Source organism: Caretta caretta, chromosome 25 (genome assembly GCF_965140235.1).
Source record: "Caretta caretta isolate rCarCar2 chromosome 25, rCarCar1.hap1, whole genome shotgun sequence".
NCBI classification, from domain to species: domain Eukaryota; kingdom Metazoa; phylum Chordata; order Testudines; family Cheloniidae; genus Caretta; species Caretta caretta.
The window spans coordinates 19872749-19896750 of record NC_134230.1 but is presented as its reverse complement, the minus strand read 5'-3'; the positions used below and the strand labels follow the sequence as shown (position 1 = coordinate 19896750).

Genomic DNA, 24002 nt, shown 5'->3' with positions numbered 1-24002 from the left:
CGCGGGCCCCGGGCACTTCACCCAGGAAAACCCCCCCGGCCCCTCCCACCCGGGCTAATTCTCCCCTGCCCACTTGGGCCCCCCATCGCCCCGCGGGCCCCGGGCACTTCACCCGGGATAACCCCCCCGGCCCCTCCCACTCGGGATAATTCCCCCCTGCCCGCTCGGGCCCTCCATTGCCCCGCGGGCCCCGGGCACTTCACCTGGGATAACCCCCCCGGCCCCTCCCACCCGGGATAATTCCCCCCTGCCCGCTCAGGCCCCCCATCGCCCCGCGGGCCCCCTGCACTTCACCTGGGATAACCCCCCCCAGCCCCTCCCACCCGGGATAATTCCCCCCTGCCCGCTCGGGCCCCCATCGCCCCGCGGGCCCCTGCACTTCACCCGGGATAACCCCCCCGGCCCCTCCCACCCGGGATAATTCCCCCCTGCCCGCTCGGGCCCCCATCGCCCCGCGGGCCCCTGCACTTCACCCAGGATAACCCCCCCCGGCCCCTCCCACCCGGGATAATTCCCCCCTGCCCGCTCGGGCCCCCCATCTCCCCGCCCCACGGGCCCCCTGCACTTCACCCGGGATAACCCCCCCGGCCCCTCCCATCCAGGATAATTCCCCCCTGCCCGCTCGGGCCCCCATCGCCTCGCGGGCCCCCTGCACTTCACCCGGGGTAACCCCCCCGGTCCCTCCCACCTGGGATAATTCCCCCCTGCCCGCTCGGGCCCCCCAGCGCCCCGCGGGCCCTCTGCACTTCACCCGGGATAATTCCCCCCTGCCCACTCGGGCCCCCCATCGCCCCGTCCCGCGGGCCCCGTGCACTTCACCCGGAATAACCCCCCCGGCCCCTCCCACCCGGGATAATTCCCTCCTGCCTGCTCGGGCCCCCCCATCGCCCTGCCCCGCGGGCCCCGTGCACTTCATCCAGGATAACCTCCGGCCCCTCCCACCCGGGATAATTCCCCCTTGCTTGCTCCGGGCCCCCCATCACCCCTCCCTCGGGCACACTGCACTTCACCCAGGTTAACCCCCCCAGTCCCTCCCACCTGGGATGATCCCCAGTGCATGCTCCAGGACCTCTCCCGGAGTGAACCCCAACCCCTCCCTGCAAGCCCCTTAGTCACTTCCCCCTGCAGACAGGTCCTCAGACCCTAGATGGCCTTGCGCTCTGCCCTCCACCCCACCTCCCTGACTAACTCCCACTCCCCTGCAGGTGGAGGATGCACTCTCCTACCTGGACCAGGTGAAGATTCGCTTTGGCAGTGATCCCGCCACCTATAACGGTTTTCTAGAGATCATGAAGGAATTCAAGAGCCAGAGGTAAGGTGTCAACCCCCTGCCCCCCCAACCTGTCCAATACCCACTTCTACAGTGCCCTTCCTCTCAGGTATCCCATTTTGCTCTAGAATAGTCCCCTGCTCCTAGCATGCCTCTTAAAGGACCACAGACCTTAGTGCCAGCACCCACCTTTAAGAACCTCCTCCCCACATAAAATATCCCCCAATATTCCCCTGCCTCTGTTCCCATTTTCAGCACACCTTCAGCAAAATCTGATTCTCACACCTTGCAAGCTCATGCAGGAAATATGCTTCCTGGGTTCCATGAGATTATGCAAGAGTTAAATTCCAGATATATGGGGTCCATTATCCCCTCCCCCAGAGGGTCCCAAATCCCCTTCCAGAGCACCCATCTCAAAACCACTCATCCTGATAGAGTCAATATCCCACAATCTCCCAGGGCCCTAATTCCAGGGAGACAATAAATCTTGTAACTCAGCTCACCCAGGGAACCCAAATCCTAAAAAGAGGTGAGGAAGCCAGAACTTGTAACACACAAAACACTAGGAGTGAAGGGAAGGCACATCCCCTTCAGCTAATCCACATCCTTGAATCTCTGTCTGGCCCCATAAGCAGAACCATCACTTTGGGAGGAGCTTATTGATGACTGGAAATCTTTCACTTCATTTGGGCCTACTAAGTCTCTTGGTCTTTTAAAGTGACATGGACCTTCCAGAATAGTGGCTTGGTCAGACACTGGTGTTCTATAGTATTGGGGCTAATGGATCTAATGTGTGCCTCGTTTGGAGAGTTCAATCTTTAGACTTGGGGGGATGGGACAAGGAGTTTCTTCTGACATCTGTACATCTGGCCTTAACCTTGCAAAATATATAAATTGTATGATCAGTGTTTAAATTCAGGGAGGGGAAGTATCCTTCCTGTGGTACATGGATGCCCAGAGAGTTGGAATAATTCAACCTGCTGCAGTATAATTGCTGTGACTAAGTCTTCTCTAGGAAGCCACAAGAACTCTGTCTTCAGGGGAGTCAGTGTTATCTTGATGCTTAAGTCTATCCAATTCCCTGATTGCTAATAAATGTTATTGCAGTTCTTACTTTTTCTGTATCTTACCTTTTATTTTGTGACTTAAGGCCTTGCATGGAGTTAATAACCTGTTCTTGGTTCTAGCATTGATACTCCTGGTGTAATCAGGCGGGTTTCTCAGCTGTTTCATGAACATCCCGACCTCATTGTAGGATTCAATGCTTTCCTCCCTTTGGGCTACAGAATAGAGATTCCAAAGAATGGGAAGTTAAGTATACAGTCGCCACTGGCTAGTCAGGTATGTTAAAATGCTTGGATTAATTTAAATGAATCATAATGTATCTGCATGTAGCTACAAGTGACATACAGGGTCTGCATAACAGATGAGTTGATTTGCCTTTATTGCCGTTTGAAAATATGTTTTACAGGGTGTTCAGATACCATGGCAATGGGTATGAGAATGTAAATAGAATAGAATTTCGTTAAGAAACGTTTAATAGTTTTAGTCTGCACTAAAATGAAGCTCCCACACAAGTTGCCACTGCAGGCTAAATACTTCAATCAAATTTGAAAGTTAAAGATCATGGCTGGCTGGCTGTGTATACACACAATATCCAGTGAGTCTTTATAATCAGACTTGAATTTAAACTTGAAAAACATGTTTGAAAATATCATATTTCCACATTCCCATTAAGGTACCTGCACAGAACACAAATTTGTACATGTTATTCATTTGTATCATAAGAATGGCCATACTGGGTCAGACCAAAGGTCTATCAGCTCAGTATTTTGTCGTCCGACAGTGGCCAATGTCAGGTGTCCCAGAGAGAATGAACAGAACAGGTAATCATCCAGTGATCCATCCCCTGTCACCCATTCCCAGATTCTGGCAAACAGAGGCTGAAAGCCATTGGTGGACCTACCTATTCTCTATGAATGTATCTAATTCTTTTTTTGAACCCTGTTATTGTGTTGGCCTTCACAACGTCCTCTGGCAAAGAGTTCCACAGGTTGACTGTGTGTTGTGTGAAGAAATACTTCCTTTTGTTTGTTTTAAACCTGCTGCCTTTTAATTTCATTTAGTGATCCCTAGTTCTTGTGTTATGAGAAGGAGTAAATAACACTTATTTACTTTCTTCACACCAGTCATGATTTTATAGACCTCAATCATATACCCCCCCCTTAGTCGTCTCTTTTCCAAGCCGAAAAGTCCCAATCTCATTATCCAAGTGTTCAGATACAGCTGTGATTGATGTAGCATTAGAACGTAGATAGAATCACACCAAACTTTGCATCCATTTTCACAGTTGCAGAATTTGAAACTTAAAAATCTTAACTGAATTTTGTTCAGAAGCCTCCGGTTTTAACTCTAATCTCTGCTACCTGCTAGTCTTTTAGCTCTCATGTTCTTTGATCTCTCTATCACTCAGAAACTTGGCATTTCTGAGAGCTCTACTGTTGAACACGTTTCTTGAAATCTACAATTCCTGTAGAATAAAGAAGTGTTAGTACACAGTGTTTTGTATGTTCTTGGCATCGCTACTTTCTAAAGTGCAGAGGATAATGGAGTGACAGTCACAAGCATTAATGAGTCAGTTATTGTTGAGGGAAGAATGAAAACAGAAGAGCAGAAGCAGTGGTGGCTTGTCCGTTTTTTCATGGACATTTTGTCATTGAATTTTGAGTACTTTGTGACTCTTTGTCAAGATCATTGCCATTGGGTCCAGTATAGCATTTGAAAATCCCTTGATTATGAGAGGTTTCAGAGTAGCAGCCATGTTAGTCTGTATCTGCAAAAAGAAAAGGAGGACTTGTGGCACCTTAGAGACTAACAAATCTGTTTGAACGTAAGCTTTCGTGAGCTACAGCTCACTGCATCCGATGAAGTGAGCTGTAGGTCACGAAAGCTTATGCTCAGATAAATTTGTTAGTCTCTAAGGTGCCACAAGTCCTCCTTTTCTTTTTGATTATGAGACTAGCTCTGGTGGAAGAATTGTTCATGAAAACTAGACCTGAAAAGGCACTAACCCTTTGATAAAAGAACACAAAGAACAGTGTGTGAGAATCTAATGATGAAATTTGGCTTTATTGTGCTGAAAATGCTTTCAGATGTTCAGAGGTGTACAGGAAACTTGTCTTGCTCCCTGGATCCTGAAACAAAATTACCATGTGGTGTAGAAATACAAGGGTTTGCTGACAACTGAGACTTGCAACTCGAAAAAAATACTTTCAGAGGTTATCTGCAAGGCCCTTTTTGTGAATCCCCTTATCAGAGATGGTTCCTGTATTTAACATATTTTGAGTTTCTGTTGGAATCAGCTACAAAAGGACACTTCTTCCATAGTTTGTTAATGTGGTTTTGGTCAGCTTGGGACCAAGGAATCATGTGCTCCTAGAAGCTATTAAATCAAAGGCAGAATTGGACTGAAACAAGTTGCTTGTAATGCTCAATTGCTTAATGATTAGAAAAGTGGCTTTGAGGCAGTATCGTAAGCAAGATGTGGCATAGAGTCTGCATGGGACTACAGTTGACCAGATTCTATGAATACAGATTCCAATGAGCTTGACTGCTTGGAGCTGTTAAATTACTGTCCACTGATTGACATCTGTAAACTGCAAGCAAGAAGTTCAACTGTCATTGGTTGGTCATTGGCCTCTTTTAAAACATTTCCTGAAAATTTGGACACACAGTAACGTACATCAGACTGACTGCTGTGCAACGTCATGGTATAGCTGCACTACTAGGAGCTGTCAGAACTTACCTTTATCTATTAGTGAAAGGAGGGATTTAGAAAGCCTTTGACTGGTGTGACAGGACAGCTCTTGGGTGTGAAGGAGATGTTCTCGGTATTGAGGCTCATTTTGAGTTATTTTATAGGGGCTGTTACAATAAGGAAATGTAGCTATATTTCTTGCTACATACCATATTTAAACACTTCTTTTTTATTATGTCACTGTAATTATTTTTCTGTAAAGAATGTGTGTTCAACATACTGGTACTTCATACACCAAATAAGTCAATAGCCAAAATGTAGTTCAGTTTTGGTATAACAGTGTATGAGTCTTTGTAAACACAGTCAAGTATATACAACAATTTTTTTTTACTCTGTAAGTGTCCAAAAGTGTGGAGCTATAATCTGGAGAATTAAGTAAGTGTTGGGAATATCTACTAGTCACCCTGATAAAGGCTAGCAGAGTGCAATCCAAACCTATTTTCCCTTCCAACATAAGTGTCTGTAAATAAAACAAGAATCATGAAGTTTAGCTGGTTAATGTTGGCCTTTGTTATAAATGATCAAAGCTGAAGCTTCAAAAATGAAGTCTCAGTAATGTTCATACAGTGGGGTGTATCAGATGTGAAAATCCTTTGAATAATTACGTTCCAAACTTTCAAGTACTGTAAACCTCTGTCTGAAGCTCTGTTCTCAAATAGGTATGATGGGAAGAGTTCTTTACAAGCAATGTTGGACTGAAATGGAAAGAGGAGTGAGAGTTTAGCACTGTGACTAATGTTTTTTTAATTGATGGTCTTAGTAACAGAGGTCAAGAAATCCATGGGTCACTTAAATCTTTTACTGTGCAATTAATCTTTCCCTAACTGAACAGTTTGTAAATATGCATGATAATTTTAATGAACATGTTGTATATCTATTTTTATTTGAGTCATCAGCTTGCATTACTTCTATCACTAGGTGTCATCAGAGCCTGTTCCAAGTGCTCACCCAGGTGGTGGGTTATTGTTACATTATTGTCAGGAGAATTCTCACAACCACAGTGACTGCTCTGAGGAGTTCCGGCAGCAACTTCCATACAAAGAAGATAAATCTCAAATCTCCTTGGAATCTGATTCTGTAGAGTTCAATAATGCAATAAGTTACGTGAATAAGATCAAAACCCGTTTTCTTGACCATCCTGAAATCTACAGATCATTCTTAGAAATTCTTCACACTTACCAGGTAGAGTTCTGGCAAATAAGATATTATGGGTCAGTATTGTGGCTGTTTGAACCTGCAATGTTAAATGAAATTTGTTTGTACAGTACTGTTTTATTGTGATTTATAAAGCTTCCCCAACTTCAGCTTCTCTCAGACAAATGTGGCACTGAGAAACTCATAAGCATAGGCTTTGCCCCAGCATAGCTAGACCTGTGTTCTTGCGGGAATGCTTAGGGTCTGTCAAATGCTTGTCATCTCAGTAATGTGGTCGTGCTACCAGCTTTGGTTTGAAAAACGGCAGAGTTGAGAGATGACTGACTGACTGACTGATTGAAGCTGTATGGAAATCATTTTTTGTTTTAAGTTAGGTGATTTTCTTTTACCATTACTAATGTTCTATTTTTAAATGCTTTATATCTGCTAACTGGGTGCAGTGATTAGATCTGCCTGCCCATGGAAGGACAACAGTTTGATAATTGACTGCTGAGCCCTGTGGTCTAGGATGCCAAACTTGGATACCCTACAAGTGGTAGCACATTGTGCTGCTACAAGAACGCTAGGCCAGCTGATAATTATCTAAAGCTTTTTCCTGTATTTGACTCTTGAATACAGTGGGTTGTCTGTTCCAATTTCCTTGCTAACTGAAGTACACTACTGTAACAGTTTGTTTAATGTTTCTCTGTAAATTGGCAGAAAGAACAGCTGAACACTAAAGGCCGACCCTTTCGAGGCATGTCAGAGGAAGAAGTGTTTACTGAAGTAGCAAATCTCTTCAGGGGACAGGAGGATCTACTCTCTGAGTTTGGACAGTTTCTCCCTGAGGCTAAAAGATCTTTGGTATGTGTTTTGGTAGTATAAGGCAAAATAGATAGAACACTGTGACAGTCTGCTCTGTGTTTATGTTCTACTTGGATAATCTGCATAATAACTTTATTCTTTAGGGTATTTATTCAGACATTTGCTCCTGCAGGACTGAGAGCTGGGCTGGGAGAGAATGCATCAGGGTGAAAAGACTGAGAGAAGCGTTGTTTGGGTGGAGCGTCTGTGTACCTTTCTCTCAGAGCAGTTGAACAAAGCACAGTAGAGATAACCAGTCTCCTGAGATGGAACAGATAGTAAGCAGCAATGTGTAAATTCTTAGAAGTTGCTGCTCTGTGGCACTATTGGCAATAGCTAAAAGATCTCCCCCCCCCCCCCCCCCCCCAAAAAAAAAAGTATGCTCTGAGCCTTCTGCCTTGGGGAGAGTAGAGCCCCTCTGAGGGGTACCTTGTGATAGAGTACTGGGTGAAAACAAGCTACCTTTGGATGCCAAATAAGCCATGTCTAAACTGGCGGGGATTATTTTGGTGGTCCACAGAGATCCATGTGGTTAAAACCATTATTTGGTGGGCTGCAACTTTTCCCTGTGACTTTCTGTGTCATCTGACTGCTCTTGCAGCATCTCCCCTATGGCTGAGAAAGTCAAATGAATGTTGTCCTCGTTTCCTGCTCTTGGAATTTCTACTCTACTAAATCCTTAATACTGAATGAAAAAACTTTAGGGATAAAAAAAACCTTTGAAATTCCAGAGATGTGGCGAAAGATTTGGCCCTCGGAACAGCTCTAGCACAAATCTTGATCCTTCTGATGACTGTTTCACTGTAGGGTGCTGTTAAGATGCTACCACTGGGTCCTTCTCAAGATTTTCAAACTAGCCTTGTAGCTGTATGTATAGCTGAGACAACTGAATATAGTTTAATGTCTTACTAAAGAACTAACATTTAGTATTAATTTTTTTTTTAAAAAGGGTTAATTCTTGCTATTCCAATGGGGTGCACTTGTATGTGATGTGTAGTGGTGCTACATCACTGAAAAATATTGTTATAGAGAAACTGACTATCAGTGTTTGAATTATGCTCTCACTATTTCTTTTTTATAGTTAACTAAATCTCATGTCCTCTATTCTGTTCTTGTAAATGGGGTTCTCTTTCTGTGGAACTAATAAGGGCAAACTGAAAGCATTGTCTTTAATTTAGTTCACAGGAAATGGGCCATGTGAAATAAACAGGGTCCAGAAAACAGATCATGAAAAAAATCTGGAACATAGTAAAAAGCGATCCAGACCACTACTGCTGCGTCCTGTTCCCAGCCCAGCAAAGGTATCTTGCTGCAAACAGAAATGTGTACTATTTTCATACTTAGGCATTGCTGTAACCTGTGTTGTATGAGATAATTGCTCTCAACTTTCAAATTCTACTAAGTGCATGTCATAGGGCAGCCTCACCTGGGTGCTCTCCAGTGCCAGGCCATGGTATGATATGCATGGATGCCTCAGTTTTCCTGTCAGAGTCCCCAGAAATAGTCCTTAAGTATATTTAGCCCTTTCAGGGTTAATTACAAAAGTCCTGTATACATAAATCATAACAAAAGTCCGACAGCCATAGTCCGGACAGTACATTAAGTAGACCAAAAGAATCTCTCTGGATAGAAATTTCATGCTTGCATTATAAGAGTAGGAATATATTACCAGCCACCTGACCAGGATGGTGATGGTGACTATGAAGTGCCCAGAGGGATTAGAGAGGCTTACAAAGGCAGAAGATACAATAATAATGGACTATTTTAACTGTCCTCATATTGACTGGGTATCTGTCACCTTGGAAGGGGATACAGAAATAAAATTTTGAGACACATTAAATGACTGCTTCCTGGAGCAGCCAGTCCTGGAACCCGCAAGAGGTGAGGCAATTTTTCAGTTAATCCTATATGGAATGCAGGATCTGGTTCAAGAGGTGAATATATCTGAGCCACTCAGTAATAGTGACCACAATGTAATGAAATTTTACATCCTTGTAGGGGGATAAAATGCCAAAGAAACTCACCATGGCAGCATTTAACTTCAAATAAGGGAACTACATAAACATGAGGAAGCTAGTTAAATGGAAATTAAAAGAAACAGCCAGAAGAGTGAAATGCCTGCAAACTGCATGGAAGTTATTTTAAACCAGCATAATAAAGACTCAAACCTAATGCATAGCCCATTTAAAAAAAAAAAAAAAAAGGGATCAAAAACTGCCACCATGGGTGGTAAACAACTGAGTAAAAGAAGCGGATAGAGGCAAAAAGGCATTCTTTAAAAACTGGGAGTCAAAACCTAGTTAGGAAAATGGAAGGGTGTTAAACTCTGTAAAGTCAAGGGTAAAAGTATAATTAGGCAGACCAAAAAAGAATTTGAAGAGCAACTAGCAAAAGATACAAAAACTGACAGCAGTTTTTTTTTAAAGTAAATCAGAAACAGGAAGCCTGCCAATCAGTGGAGCCACTGGACAATTAAGGTGCTAAAGGAGCACTCAAGGAAGACAAGGCCATTGCGGAGACACTAAATGAATTATTTGTACCAGTGTTCACTGCAGAGGATGTGAGGGAGATTCCCACACTTAAGCCTTTCTTTTTAGGTGACAAAGCTTGAGGAACTGTCCCAGACTGAGGTGTCAGTAGAGGAGGTTGTGGAACAAATTGCTAGATTAAACAGTAATAAGTCACCAGGACCAGATGGTATTCACTGAAGAGTTCTGAAGGAACTCAAATATGAAATTGCAGAACTACTAACTGTGGTATGTACTCTATTGCTTAAATCAGCCTCTGGACCAGATGACTGGAGGCTAGCTCATGTTACACTGATTTTTTTAAAAAAAATTCCAGATACAATCCAGGTAATTAAAGCCTCGTAAGCCTAACTTCAGTTACCAGCAGATTGGGTGAAATGATAGTAAAGAACAGAATTCTCACACACAGGTAAAGACAATATGGTGAGGAAGAGTCAACATGGGTTTTGTAAAGGGAAATCATGCCTCACCAATCTATTAGAATTCTTTGAGGGGGTCAACAAGCATGTGGACGAGGGTAATTCAGTTGATATAATGTACTTAGACTTTTAGAAAGCCTTTGACCAGGTCCCTCGCCAAAGGCTTTAAAGCAGAGTAAATTGTCATGGGATAAGAGGGAAGGTCCTCTCATGGATCAATAATTGGTTAAAAGATAAGAAACAAAGGATCAGAATAAATGGTGAGTTTTCATAATGGAGAGCGTTAGATAGCGGGGTTCCCAAAGGATCTTTACTGTGACCAGTGTTGTTCAACACATTACTAAATGATCTGGAAAAAGAGGTGAACAGTGAGTTGACAAAGTTTGCAGATGGTACAAAATTACTCAAGATAGTTAAGTCCAAAGCTGACTGCAGAGAGTTAGAGGGGGATCATATAAAACTGAGTAACTGGACAACAAAATGGCTGATGAAATTTAGTGCTGATAAGCACAAAGTAGCGCACCTAGGGAAAAATAATCTTAACTATACATACAAAATGATGGGTTCTAGATTACCTTTACCACTCAAGAATGAGATCTTGGGAGTCATTTGTGGATAGTTCTCTGAAAACATCACGCGGTGTACAGTGGCGGTTAAAAGCTAATATAATGCTAGGAACCATTAGGAAGGGGATAGATAGTAAGATAGGAAATGCCATAATGCCACTATATAAATCTATGGTATGCCCACATTTTGAACACTATATGCAGTTCTGGTTGCCCCATCTCAAAAAAGATGTACTGAAATTGGAAAAGGTACAGAGAGGGGCAGCAAAAATGGTAAGGGGTGTGGAACAACTTCCATACAAGGCTAGATTAAAAAGTCTGTGACTGTTCAATTTAGAAGAGAGACAACTTAGTGGGGGATGGGATAGAGGTCTATAAAATCATGACTGGTGTGAAGAAAATGAATAGGGAAGTGTTATTTACCCCTTCATGCAATACAAAAACTAGGGGGTCACACAATGAAATTAATAGGTAGCAAGTTTAAAAGAAAAGGAAGTACTTCACACAACGCACAGTCAAGCTCATTGCCCTGTGGAACTCATTGCCAGGGGATGTGAAAGCCAGAAGTATAACTTGATTCAAAAAAGAATTAGATCAGTTCATGGAGGATAGGTCCATCAATGGCTATTAGCCAAGATGATTAGGGATACAACCCCATGCTTTGGGTGCCCCCAAACCTCTGACTGCCAGATGCTGCGACTGAACATAAGGGGATGGATCATTCAGTAATTGCCCTGTTCGCTCCCTCTGAAGCATCTAGCATTGGCCACTGTTGGAAGACAGGATACTGGGCTAGATGGACCATTGGTCTGACCCAGTATGGCCGTTCTTATGTTCTTATCCTTAGAATCTCTCACCACACTCACCTCACCAGTACAGTTCCAGCACATCACCATGCCTCAGCCTTCTCTGGCTTTAACTCCCGACCCCAGAGAGCCAGCAGGCATCTCCCTCCGCTGCACTCAACCTTCAGCTCTCTCCACCCTTCTGTGCCCATCACTCTCTGGTGCAGGAACATCATCAGGCTCGTTTCTCCACTAGTTTCCTGACAGTTTCACCCTCTTGCTATGGAGAGTCTGTAGAGAAATTCTTTCTTTATGCAACTTTGCCCAGACACCACCTTCAGTCTCCTGACTCCCAGGCAGCTCTCAACTGCCTTCTCTCTGTCTGTCCTCAGGCATTCCCCCCCCATTGATACGGCGCATGTGCTCTCTCGTAAAATCCCATTAAGAGTCAGTTGACAAGTCACAGGTGCACTGTCCTCTTTCCTCTTAAAGGACTAGTGCCAAACACGAAGGGAAAATAAAATAACTCTTATTTTTTAAATAGAAAATGGGGAGCGGGGGAGGAAGGGAAATGGTGTTGAAGACACTTAACAAAGGGAAGTTGAAAACTGTTTGGACAAGTGCATTGTCCCTTGATACAACATAAAGTTATATATAAGTGCTAAGTATCAGGAAAATGAGGACTTGATAGAAGGGCAGAATTGGGCCTCTCCCCTTGAATAAATTGCTGTTTCCTGCAGGATTATACCCTATCATTTACCTGTCATGCGAACCTGTTTTGTTTTTGCTGGGGGTCATTGATACAGACCTCCATGGAAGGTTTGATGTGGCAAAGCTAGTTTGTCATTTTGGGGAATAAAGGCTCAGAGCAAGGGGTAGTAAAATGTAAATTGCTGGTATTTGAATCAAAACCATTGAAGTAAAAGTATCGAACCTTTTCAACAGAAGAAAATGAAACTGCGAGGTACCAAAGATCTGTCAGTTGCGACAGTGGGAAAATATGGAACGTTGCAGGAGTTTTCTTTCTTCGATAAGGTCAGTGATCTGGCCCCATCCTGTTGCATGGTCTTGCTTTCAATAGGCTAGGTAGCAATTGACTGGTATTCTATGACTCCCTCTAGGGTATAGTAGAGTCCGTTAATTAACAGTTTCCTAACAAATGGAGGAGTTTTGGAGGACCCTGAGGGAAACGCATACTAGTATCTTCTTGTGTGTGTTTTTCTTTCAAGCATTTGATTTCTCTGCTTCTCAGCAATTGTGGACCTCGTAGCGTAAATCCTGTTACTAAATTACTGTTTGTAACAGGGCATTTCTGTATGCATGCTGTTTCTGAGGCTCCGATGAGTGTATGCATTTATTGGCTCTGTGCAAAAAGGCTTAGACCCTTTAAGATATCAACATAAAAATGAAGCTAGTATACAAATGATATGACAGTTTTTATTTGCCCTCCCTCTGCCAGGTGCGCAGGGTACTGAAGAGTCAGGAAGTGTATGAGAACTTCCTCCGCTGTATCGCACTCTTCAATCAGGAGCTAGTGTCAGGCTCAGAGCTTCTCCAGCTAGTCACCCCATTTTTAGGGTAAGTGAACTTGTCTTTCCAGTGACATGTAGGGTGTAGTTTTTAAACATTTGCTATATCACTTTTTCTCTCATGCTTCAACATTAAAACCTTATGAAGTCAAAGGTTTCTTCTGGGTTAGCAATGCCAAAATTTTAGCAATCATTCAGATAGAGGAGAAATAAAATCTGACACAACTTTTAGTCCGTAAAGTCTTAGAACAATTCTGTAAAACAGCCAAATAGCGGAAGTAGTATCTGATGGAGGCCAATTGAGCTGTTACACTCTCACTTCTCTTGGAGGGCTCTCATGGCAACGAACAAAGACTCCTTCAGCAGGTTAAGGAGTGGTATTGATGGGACTCTGAAGGGAGTTCTCGCTAGCCCTCCACCAAGAGGATGGTTGAAAAGAGCCTTAAGCAGAATGATTGATTGAAGCATATAACATTATGGTGGAGGGAGTTCTTAGGGCTATGTCAGGAAAGTCCTAGTTTTCAGTTTAGTTTTGACCATGGTCTGCATGAAATATAAGAGATAGTGAAGAACCAAAGTAATTAATACTTAATGGACAAAACAGACAGAATGTGATGATGTGAAATATAATTACTTACGTATGTTTGTTCATTTTTTAAGGAAATTCCCAGAACTCTTTGCACAGTTCAAATCCTTCCTTGGAGTGAAAGAGCTTTCATTTGCTTCTCCGCTGAGTGACCGATCTGGGGATGGAATGAGTCGGGAAATTGATTATGCTTCCTGCAAACGCATAGGGTCGAGTTACCGGGCTCTTCCAAAAACCTATCAGCAGCCAAAATGCAGCGGAAGAACAGCCATTTGCAAGGAGGTACTCCAAGCTTAATACCATTGAATCCCCAGTCTGCAATGATAGCCTTTTCCAAAGCAGGCTAGTCAGGACCCTCCACATACTGATTTCTTATGATGATTTAGGGTTTCTCTGAAACATGAACACTGCACCAATTTAACTTAAATCACTTTGTTTAAACTGGTGCAGCTTTTGTATGTAGGCTCTTATACTGGTTAAAGACTGCTTCTGTCCGTTTAGGTTGCACCTGTAAATTTGCTAATCTGAACTAAACTGATATAAATCAGGTTTATATGGAGATAAGAATGCCACACATAAAGTTGCTCTTTTTTAACTGAATCAGTATAAAATCACACCTTTCATTAAACTGGTACAACTTTGTGCGTGGACCCATACCTTGTCCTTGGTGATAGGTAGAAGGGGCAGCAGGAATGGGGGAGAAGTTTTATTTCACAGTATAAAATGAGTTTTTCAGCATCAGGCATGTACACAGACTTTGTAGCATAGTAGGCCAGTGAGTCATCAAAAAGCAAATTTTGAGTCAAAGCCTAAAAAAAAATCCTTTGTAAGCAGGTTGCAATTCTAGTATGGGGTCATTCAAAGTTGGCTGTGTTCAGTGATCGGTGGGGCCCTACCAAATTCATGGCCATTAAAAACGCGTCACAGACCGTGAACTCTGGTATTGTGTGCTTTTACCTGATACTATACGGATTTCATGGGGTAGACCAGTGTTTCTCAAATTGGGGGTCCTGACCCAAAAGGGAGTTGCATGGGGGTCACAAGGTTATTTCAGGTGGGGGTCATGGTATTGCTATCCTTACTTCTACGCTGCCTTCAGAGCTGGGTGGCCAGAGAGCGGCGGGTGCTGGCCAGGTGCCCAGGTTTGAAGGCAGCACCCCGCCAGCAGCAGCGCAGAAATAAAGCGGCAATACCCCACCGAGCCACCTTCGTTTCTGCACTGCTGCCGTCAGAACTGGGCAGCTGCTGACGGTGGGCCCAGCTCTGCAGGCAGCAGCGCAGAAGTAAGGGTAGCAACACCAGACCAGGCCACCCTTACTTCGGCGCTGCTGCTGGCGATGGCTCTGCCTTCAGAGCTGGGCTCCCAGCCGGCAGCTGCCGCTCTCCAGCTGCCTGGCTCTGAAGGCAGCACCGCTGCCAGAAGTAAGGGTAGCAGTACCACAACCCTCCCTACCCCCCTACACACTCCTTTTTGGGTCAGGACCCCTACAATTACAATACTGTGAAATTTCAGATTTAAATAGCTGAAATCATGAAATTTACAACTTTTAAAATCCTGTGACCATGAAATTGACCAAAATGGACCATGAATGTGGTAGGGCCCTAGTGATAGGGAAAGTGAAACCTGTAGGTTTGTGAAGCACTTGCTGCCCTTTGTTATAAAGGAGTATTCTGAGTCAGAGCGTCCTGGCAGAAAGTGGGAGTTGGGTTTAATAGAGCAACCCTCCTTGGCACTGGCATGTTTGTCTCCATTATCACCAGTAGCTGACTATTATAGACAAACATCTCTTCCTCCTTATGAAACAGCAGCAAAGGACACCTTAGACACCTTTTGAACAATGTCTGGGTGCAACTATTCACATGCACAATGTCTGAGAAATGGTCAACGCTGACGTTTTAAAATTCTGGCACAGATCATTGGCAAAAATACCTAGCTGGCTGCCTGCTGATAGAAACAATGTTAATATACTACTTTATATTTTCCCCTGTAGAGGTCCTATCAGGTCCTCAGGAACAGGTCCTTTTTCATAGGACACTGTAGACTGCTGTGTTTGACTCTGTTGTAGGTATTAAATGACACTTGGGTCTCATTTCCATCCTGGTCTGAAGACTCTACATTTGTCAGCTCAAAGAAGACGCCCTATGAGGAACAGCTGCATCGCTGTGAGGACGAACGGTTTGAGGTAGTTCTGCTGTTCAACTTAGAACTTTGCAATTTGGTCTCCTGTTCATGTGATCAAGAGCCTTGAAATTATTTAGAGTTAAGGCTACGATTATGTCATGGAAGTCACAGAAACCGTGACTTCCAGAGACCTCTGTGACATTTTCTTCCCTGGGGCTGGAGCTGTCAGTAGGCAGCCCCACAGTTCTCAGCCACTGCTGGCAACGGGCCCCCAGCAGCTCCTAGCTGGAGGGCAGCAGGGGCCCCCAGATTTCCCAGCTCCCCAAGCGGCGAGGGGACCCCCTGTAGTGGCCTACCTGTGGCAGGCGGCGAAGGGGCTTCCCCGCTGCAGCCCAGCCATGAAGGGCAGTGGGGGTATCCCAGAGCCCCCAGCCACTGTGGGTGCTGGACCCCCTCCCTTCCCATTTTCACAGATATTTTTAGTAAAATCACGGACAAGTCATGGGCTTCCATGAATTTTTGTTTATTGCTCGTGATCTGTCCATGATTTTTACTAAAAATATCTGTGACAAAATCTGAGCCTTATTTATAGTCAATAGCCAGATGCTGAATGCTTTATTAGTAAAGCCCTGAAAATCCATGGATATCCATGGACTATTTTTGTGGATCATGGATAGATACAGATCCAAATTTTATATCTAAAGGCTTGTAAATCTGTTGATATCCACTTGATATCTGCAGAAGTGGATATCCACAGATCAATTTTGTAGATCACGGATCAGACGCAGATATAAATTTTGTATCCGAGCAGGGCTCAATTTATTAGAGTTAGGCTCTTCTTGCTGTGTCAGCCCCTCCCCTTCTTTTTACTTTAGCTTTAGTGTGGGTTTGCTTTCCCAAGGCTGCTTTTCTCCAAAGTTAACCCTTTCACCACTTCTCCCCAGTAGTGGTGATTGCTCTGTACTTCTCCAGACTGGGGGGAGGAGGCACGAACACCATAATGCCACTGTGTGTATCAGGGGAGGAAAAGGTTTCAAGAGCTTTACATACCCTCCTTTTCATGCCGGGCTTGGAGGTGCGCCTGTTGGTACTCTTGCATGTGCTGTATCTTTAAATGTTGCTTTTGGTGTAGAGGATTTTATTTCTAAGCACAGTCTCTCTCTAAACCAGATATGATGTCAACTGCATCATAGCATCCTGCTTTGCCAAGGGCAAATGCAGCACAAAATAGCCCGTAGGGAAATCTGGGGGTCAATTCTACAATTGAGAGTACTGTTGGAGAATCCTCACTGAAGCCCCTGATCCCCAGCCAGTGGACATTGAAATAGAAGTACAGATCTGAGCAAAGGAGAAGAGAGCAGAGACCAGCTGCTGAATCCTTTCTTATGCTGTTGTTTCGTTTGTGAACTTTAACAGTTGGATGTTGTCTTGGAAACCAATCTGGCCACAATACGCGTGTTGGAGAGTGTTCAGAAAAAGCTGTCTCGGATGTCTCAAGAGGATCAGGAGAAATTCCGATTGGATGATTGCTTGGGAGGAACATCGGAAGTTATCCAGCGCAGAGCCATCTACCGTATCTATGGTGATAAAGCACCAGAAATCATTGAGAGTCTTAAAAAAAATCCGGTTACTGCGGTCCCCGTAGTTTTAAAAAGGTAAACTTTCTTGGGTTTCAAACTCTTTCTTGGGTTCACTTATCATTTCTATCTAATTAGCCAATGTAGTCTTTAAAAGCTTGTTGTTTCAGAAGTTAATTACCTATTTTCATCTCTTTGGACTCTAGCCCAGGCCAGAGGTGAGCAATTAATGGAATATCTTTAAAAAATCACTTCAGTATAATAGGTCACAAAGATATTAGCCGACTCTTAGCTCCATCTGAGAACAGCTTTAACAATACAAATTATGACAATGCACTGTTGCTCTTGCAGTAACAGTGTGTATGTTTCAGCAGAAAATAGCCCACCACAAACTTTGTGATGATTGTGTAATATGGGGATAACTGTAACAAGATCGCTGCTTCTCCTGCCATGAAAATTGTTAAATTGGTTTTTCATTCATTTTATAAGTAAACCAAGCTATTCCTTTAGTTCTGTGGGGCTTTGCCATTGTTTAGTTTCAGCTAGGCTTTCTCCTCAGATGGCTTTTTGTATTAATGTGAACATTGAAAAATACATTTTCAAATTAAACTTTTTTCAGATTCTCTCTTTGTAGGAGGCATGATATAAAAATGCGTATAGTTTAATTGAAAGGCTAAGTAATTGGGTAAAAGGTTTCAGATACCTTTGGTATTAACATGTAAGGTTTTTTTTTAATTCAGTCTATAATACAGGTTCTGTAATACATCATTTCTAGTGCATGGCAATCAACTGTGTCACCCCCACCCTGGTGAATTCTTCACATTTGCACACTGTATTGCTCTGTAATGGAGCCATGAGAGTGGCTCCATTGTTATGGTTATGCTCATCACTGGCTTGCTGAGAAAAGTTCCTTTCTGCATTAAAATGTCTTAGTCCAACTCAGAGGAAGGGAGGATTTTATTTTTTGAAAATATGAGGTTAATTGGACGTCATTTTGAATGAGACTTTAGAATAGTGGGGGTGGGGGGCAGGCCTTTTTTTGAAAATTCTAATTGTTTTTGTCCAGTTAGAACAGAAAAACCTCTTTATGGATTAATCTTCACTGAGAACCAATGCATTAATTAATCATGTTGGATTCCAAGGGTGTGTTGTTGTTAGAGGTGATCTCTGCATGTGGGGCAGCACTGTTACAGGTCCATTGACTGTTACGTAACTAGTGCCATATAATCTCAACTTGTATTTTTAACAGGAGGTTTTTCTTGCCATTTTTCTCCAAAGAGCCTCTGCTTGCTAGGCGTGCGCATCTCATGTTGTTTTTCCCTTTAAAATTACAATTAAAATTAATCTATTCAACATGTATTTTAAAAAGAGAGAAAATCAGTCCCACCCTCCAATTGTTCTCTCCCTGGTGCATAGGCTCTTAACTTCCTTATCCCCAACTGCCAAATCTCCTGTTCTGAATCCTGGCTTCTGGCAGCCAGCAACTTGGGACAACAGCCATCTATGGCATCTTCACACAGCACCCACTGTTCCTGGACCCTGCTCTGTGACAGCTTCTTTAGTGCCTGAGGAAAATTTAGCTCTGCCCCTCATTTCTGAGCCATTTCCACTTCCCAGCATTTCTGGCTGGTCACGTGGAATCCTTGTATGTAAGACAGAGACGGTTAGGTGGAGATCTCCTAGGACCCGAGAAAATTGTTCCAGAAAAAGGAGGGCAGAGTTAAGGTGTTGGCATCTCTACTGTGGATTGCCTGAGTTTCTGTCACTTAAGAGGTTTTTTAAATATTGTATATTCACAGCCACGACTATTTACCAAAGTCTTGTCTTTTTTTTTCTTTTCCCCTGGGAATACTGAAAGTCTTGCTGTGCCTCAGCAGGCTGCTTTTAAAACGTTGTGTGTGAATTTCTGTGGTATGGTTTTCAAATGGTCTGTTCTGCATTATGCAGGTTAAAAGCAAAAGAGGAGGAATGGCGGGAAGCCCAGCAGGGCTTCAACAAGATCTGGCGGGAGCAGTATGAGAAGGCGTACTTAAAGTCCCTTGACCACCAGGCCGTCAACTTCAAACAAAATGACACCAAAGCCCTGCGCTCCAAGAGTTTGCTGAATGAGATTGAGAGCGTCTACGATGAGGTGTATATGTTAGCAAACAATCGATCATGTCTGTTTATATTGTTCTGTATTACGGTAATGCCCAGAAGTTCAGATCAGAATTGGGTCCCTGTTGTGGGAAGCGCTGTACAAACATCGAGGAAGATACCATCCCTACCCTGAAAAGCTTATAATTTAAGATGACAAGAGTGGGTGAGAAGAATGCTCGAAAATATATATAACTTGTAGATAAAAATGTAAGAGAAATAGCATATGTAATCCCATAAATATCCCTTTTCCTCACTTGACCCCCAGCCTAGCCATCAACACTTGGCTGATTTTGTGTGTGTGTTGTGGCGGGAATGGCTCGCAGGAATGGATTAGAAGGATCTTACTTGTTTGTCCCTCGATTATAGCATCAGGAGCAGCATTCAGAGGGGAGAAGTGCCACCACGAACGAGCCTCACCTCATCTTCATCTATGAGGATAAACAGATTCTGGAAGATGCAGCTTCACTCATTAGCTACTATGTGAAACGACAGCCCACTATCCAGAAGGAAGATCAAGCCACCATTCGGCAAATAGTCCATCACTTCGTACCAGAGCTGTTTTTCTCTCCGCTCCCTGACCACAGTGTTTCTGAAGAGTCAACTGATGAGGACAGAGAAAACCACCAGGGACAGACCCTGGATGCTCCTGAGCTACGAAAGAAACAGGTGCCAGGGCCGCTGAGCAGCCCTCTGGAGGAGAAAGCCGGGTTCTGTGATGCCGCTGTGGCTGAGTCTCACAAACCTCTGGACGATGTGTATAGTCTGTTCTTTGCCAATAATAATTGGTATTTCTTCCTCCGCCTTCACCAGACTCTCTGCTCAAGGCTCTTAAAGATTTATCGTCAAGCTCAGAAGCAGCTTCTAGAGTATCGGACTGAAAAGGAGAGGGAGAAACTCCTCTGTGAGGGAAGGAAAGAAAAGTCCAATGATCCAGCCATGGAACTGAGATTGAAACAACCAAGTAAGAGCATTCTGCAGTCTGGGAATTATTTTGCTGTTTGCGTTCTGAGTGCCTTAAGCAGAGGCCACTTGTAGTGACTGGGACCAGCTGGCATGAATATGAGGAATAGAGATAACTGAGACCTCTCCAGTGTCTGAGAATTATGGATTCATAACTAATGTTACCTGCATGTATTAACCAGGATAGTTAGGGGATAACTTACAAGCCAAGGGACACATCTTTGTTCATTTACACCTCTACAAACCCATTGGCTGTTGTACGATATATACCTTATGTCTTCTATATGGGTATTTCTAGAACATGAGAAAATACTGTTACAAAGAGTCTTGGAGTTTGTTGCTCACATTTAAAATACAGACACATGTATGAGAGTTGAATCAGGCACTGCCCCAATGACAATTTCAGATAGTGACACTGTTCTCATGGGGTCTTCCGTATGCTGTCAGTGGCATCTGGAAGGATGTGGTTGGTGCTACACTTGAAGTGTATTGCTTATGTCTAAAAATATTCTTGCTGCCAAATGTCCTAGATCTAGAGCACAGTTATCTCTTCTGTCCCCTGCCTCGGGGCCACCCTCTGCCTCTTGTGTGCAGTGACTGCTTTCTTCTCCTGCCCAGGTGAGGTGGAGTTGGAGGAATACTACCCAGCATTCTTGGATATGGTGAGAAGTTTGCTGGATGGGAATATTGACCCCACACAGTATGAGGACACTTTGAGGGAGATGTTCACTATCCACGCCTATATTGGCTTCACCATGGACAAGCTGGTGCAGAATATTGTCCGCCAGGTAATCGTCTCTCAAATCATCTCTTAGTGCTTCCATGGTGCAGTTGGTGGACAGCCCTTCCTTGTCCTATTGATAAACAGGTCTCTCAGTGTGTATGAGAGAGTTAGCAAAGGTCAGAGTAAAGGTGAAGAGGAGCTTAACCTTAGAGTGACACTTGGAATGTATCTCCTGGTGAGACAGGCATTCAACTCTTTGTTTCCCTCCCCGTCTCTCCATAGCTTAAAAACCCTGGGTATCGCAGTTTAAAGGAATTGGCATTTGAAAATCTAGGCCTGTGGACTTGCAGCTTCTGTACGTTTCAGTATTCCCTCTTTGATTACAAAGGTTGCATTAGGGTTACAAGGTATCCTGCAAACATAAGAAGCCAAGATTTCTCCTGAGGTGTTTACACAACCGTTAGTAGGTGATGGGAAAAAGGCTGAGGAAATAGTGAAAGGAAACGACTATTGGTAAAATCAGGAGAAAATGCAGTTTGTGAACGGAAATCCCTGTGGCCAGTTAACTTACGACTACACCTCTCATTGATTTCTCTGCTGATGACACTTGACTGTCCCCACCAAAGCCATTTGGAAGCTTGGATTAGGAGTTGTGTTAGACGATTCACACTAACTACATTATCAAGCTCTCCGTTACCAGTTTAGCAATTAGATGTTTAAACAAGTGCTTAAGACTTGACTGCCTCTTGCTCCCTCTGTTACATTCATTGCAAAATGGGAGGGGGGCAGATGTAAGGGAGCAGTGTGGGTTGCACCAGTGTATGTCACACTCTTGGTGGAAACTTGCTGACCCCTTTTTCTCTTGATAACAGCTTCACCATCTTGTGAGTGATGATATCTGCCTGAAGGTTGTAGAGCTCTACTTAAGTGAGAGAAAGCGAGGTGCTGCTGGAGGCAACCTGTCCTCCAGGTGTGTCCGGGCAGCCAAGGAGACCAGCTATCAGTGGAAGGCTGAGCGCTGCATGGCAGATGAGAACTGCTTCAAGGTGAGAGCTTGCTTCAGGGGAATTACCCAAAGCAGAGGGGAACCAGACTGGGGTGGTCCAGACAGCAACAGTCTGATGCTCTCCTGATAGCCTAGCTCCCAAGAGATTAGATGAATCCTGTTACTTAGGGACAAGGGAGTTTAATTTATCTCTTGGATCAGGCAGCTGGGGAGTTATCCTATCTTTGTAGCTCCTAGCCAAGGAGGCTGTGATCAAGCGCCCATCAGAGTTTGCTCTTATTCAGACATGCAGGAAGCCTTTGAGTGAATATATTACTTTTCAGATAGTTCCATAGGGGCATGTGGCACTTTGAAGGCAAATAAAGAGACAAAGCTCTTTCCTGACAGGGCAGTGGGCAAAGAGAGCTGAAAGGAGAGGGCTTCTGCCCTTTAGGCACAGCATGAATGCTGGCTGCACTCAGACCTAGGCAAGTCCAAAAGTGTGTGGTGAGTTTCAGTGCTAGGGTTAGAGTTCAGAGGCTTTATGGACAGTGAGTTTCAAGGAAGGATTTGAATGTGGAAGGATGGAGTCTTAGGGCATCTTTGCAGAAGGCCCAGGAGGTTGGTTCCAGGGGGACTGGTGGGGAGGCAGAGGGAGGAGATGGTGGTTATAGTAGCCAGTGCAGGTGATAACCAAAGCTTTGGAGAGTGGTTCTAGCAATAAGGATCGAATTAAGAGGAAAGTCTTGTAGAGGAAGGACAGGCAGCATTTGGCAACAGTTTGGACAGGCATGAGCAAATGCGAGAGAAGTCCAATATAACATCAGGGTGGTGCGGAGGGGAGTGGTGCAACTAGCAGTCTTGGAGGGCGAAGGGTCAGGAGGACGACGGGAAGGAAGGATGGAGCTTTGTTTTGATGTATTGAGTTTGAGGAGTTACTGTGCCAAGGGTGATGGGGCAGGCAAGAGGAGCAGGTTTCACAGAAGGAGGGAACACCCAGGGTGAGTGGGGCAGGGCAGAGCTTGAGAGTTGGAAAGAACATCTGCATAAAGGTGGCATTGAAATCCCCAAGGACACAGTGTAGAGGAACGGAGAAAGTGGTAGCAAGAACTGAGCCTAGGTTTCTGTGTGGTCAAGCATCAGGGTGCCATGTTGTATATTCACCTCTTCTCCAATCTGTTGTGTTCAGTGGAATTTCCATGAAAATTCAGCACACTGATCTGGGCTCCTGCCGAGCTCTGGAGGCTCCAGGTGACATCCTTTGTGTCTCACTTCATTACAGGTAATGTTTCTTCAGAGGAAAGGGCAGGTGATAATGACCATCGAGCTACTAGATACAGAAGAGACCCAAACAGAAGACCCTATGGAGGTTCAGGTAATTAAGCTGCAAGGACTATGGAGTCCCCTCTGTGCCACTGACAAAGGAGGCTGCCAGGAATGTTCCCTTCCGTTTCACTCCAAATTGTGGGACAGGCTTTCCCAGGACAATGAGTGTACTTGGGGTAGAGCATGTGGAGGACTGTGTGTCCTTGATATAGAGGCTGCTGATACAGAAGTGGATTTAAACGCAGATTGGCTCAGGGTGGTTGGGTTAGGTACAGGCAGCTTTAAAAGCAGCCTGGAAATACCCTATTAAGGCAACTGAGTTTATTCTGGCTGGGGAGATATGACTTGGAAACGGTCTTTCTTGTATAGCACTTGGCTAACTACATGGAACAGTACGTTGGGGTGGAGGGCGTCCCAAACAACCAGAACGATGGCTTCTTACTGAAACCGGTCTTTCTGCAAAGGTGAGCTCTCCCCTTTCCCTGGTGTCTTGCCCACGACAGCTGGTTCTGCTGCTGCCCTGTGTGTTGAGATTATTTTGGTTCTAGTCCTGTGTGAAAGAGTCCCTTAAAATTTTATTTCTTTTGCACTTTCCATCCCTAGCACCTCAAAACCAATATACTGTACACACTGTTCCAGGGAAATACAGACCCACTGGGTTGCAGGTTTAT

The 24002-nt window shown here is 44.1% G+C and overlaps 1 protein-coding gene across 2 annotated transcripts in view; it reads left to right on the top strand.

The window, feature by feature from the left end:
• Nucleotides 1-24002, top strand: part of SIN3B (SIN3 transcription regulator family member B) — a 30357-nt gene that overhangs the window by 2668 nt on the left and 3687 nt on the right. For both annotated transcript variants that reach the window (XR_007353930.2, XM_048830840.2), the window contains exons 2-17: nucleotides 1206-1312; nucleotides 2458-2611; nucleotides 6006-6269; nucleotides 6942-7085; nucleotides 8264-8386; nucleotides 12329-12418; nucleotides 12843-12961; nucleotides 13573-13780; nucleotides 15565-15681; nucleotides 17037-17275; nucleotides 19145-19328; nucleotides 19703-20297; nucleotides 20915-21084; nucleotides 21893-22066; nucleotides 23288-23380; nucleotides 23701-23795. Coding sequence is in view for 1 of the 2 variants with exons in the window: in XM_048830840.2 (XP_048686797.2) it covers nucleotides 1206-1312; nucleotides 2458-2611; nucleotides 6006-6269; nucleotides 6942-7085; nucleotides 8264-8386; nucleotides 12329-12418; nucleotides 12843-12961; nucleotides 13573-13780; nucleotides 15565-15681; nucleotides 17037-17275; nucleotides 19145-19328; nucleotides 19703-20297; nucleotides 20915-21084; nucleotides 21893-22066; nucleotides 23288-23380; nucleotides 23701-23795 (2876 nt within the window). In the remaining variant the exon portion in view is untranslated. The remainder of the gene's footprint in view (nucleotides 1-1205; nucleotides 1313-2457; nucleotides 2612-6005; nucleotides 6270-6941; nucleotides 7086-8263; nucleotides 8387-12328; nucleotides 12419-12842; nucleotides 12962-13572; nucleotides 13781-15564; nucleotides 15682-17036; nucleotides 17276-19144; nucleotides 19329-19702; nucleotides 20298-20914; nucleotides 21085-21892; nucleotides 22067-23287; nucleotides 23381-23700; nucleotides 23796-24002) is intronic.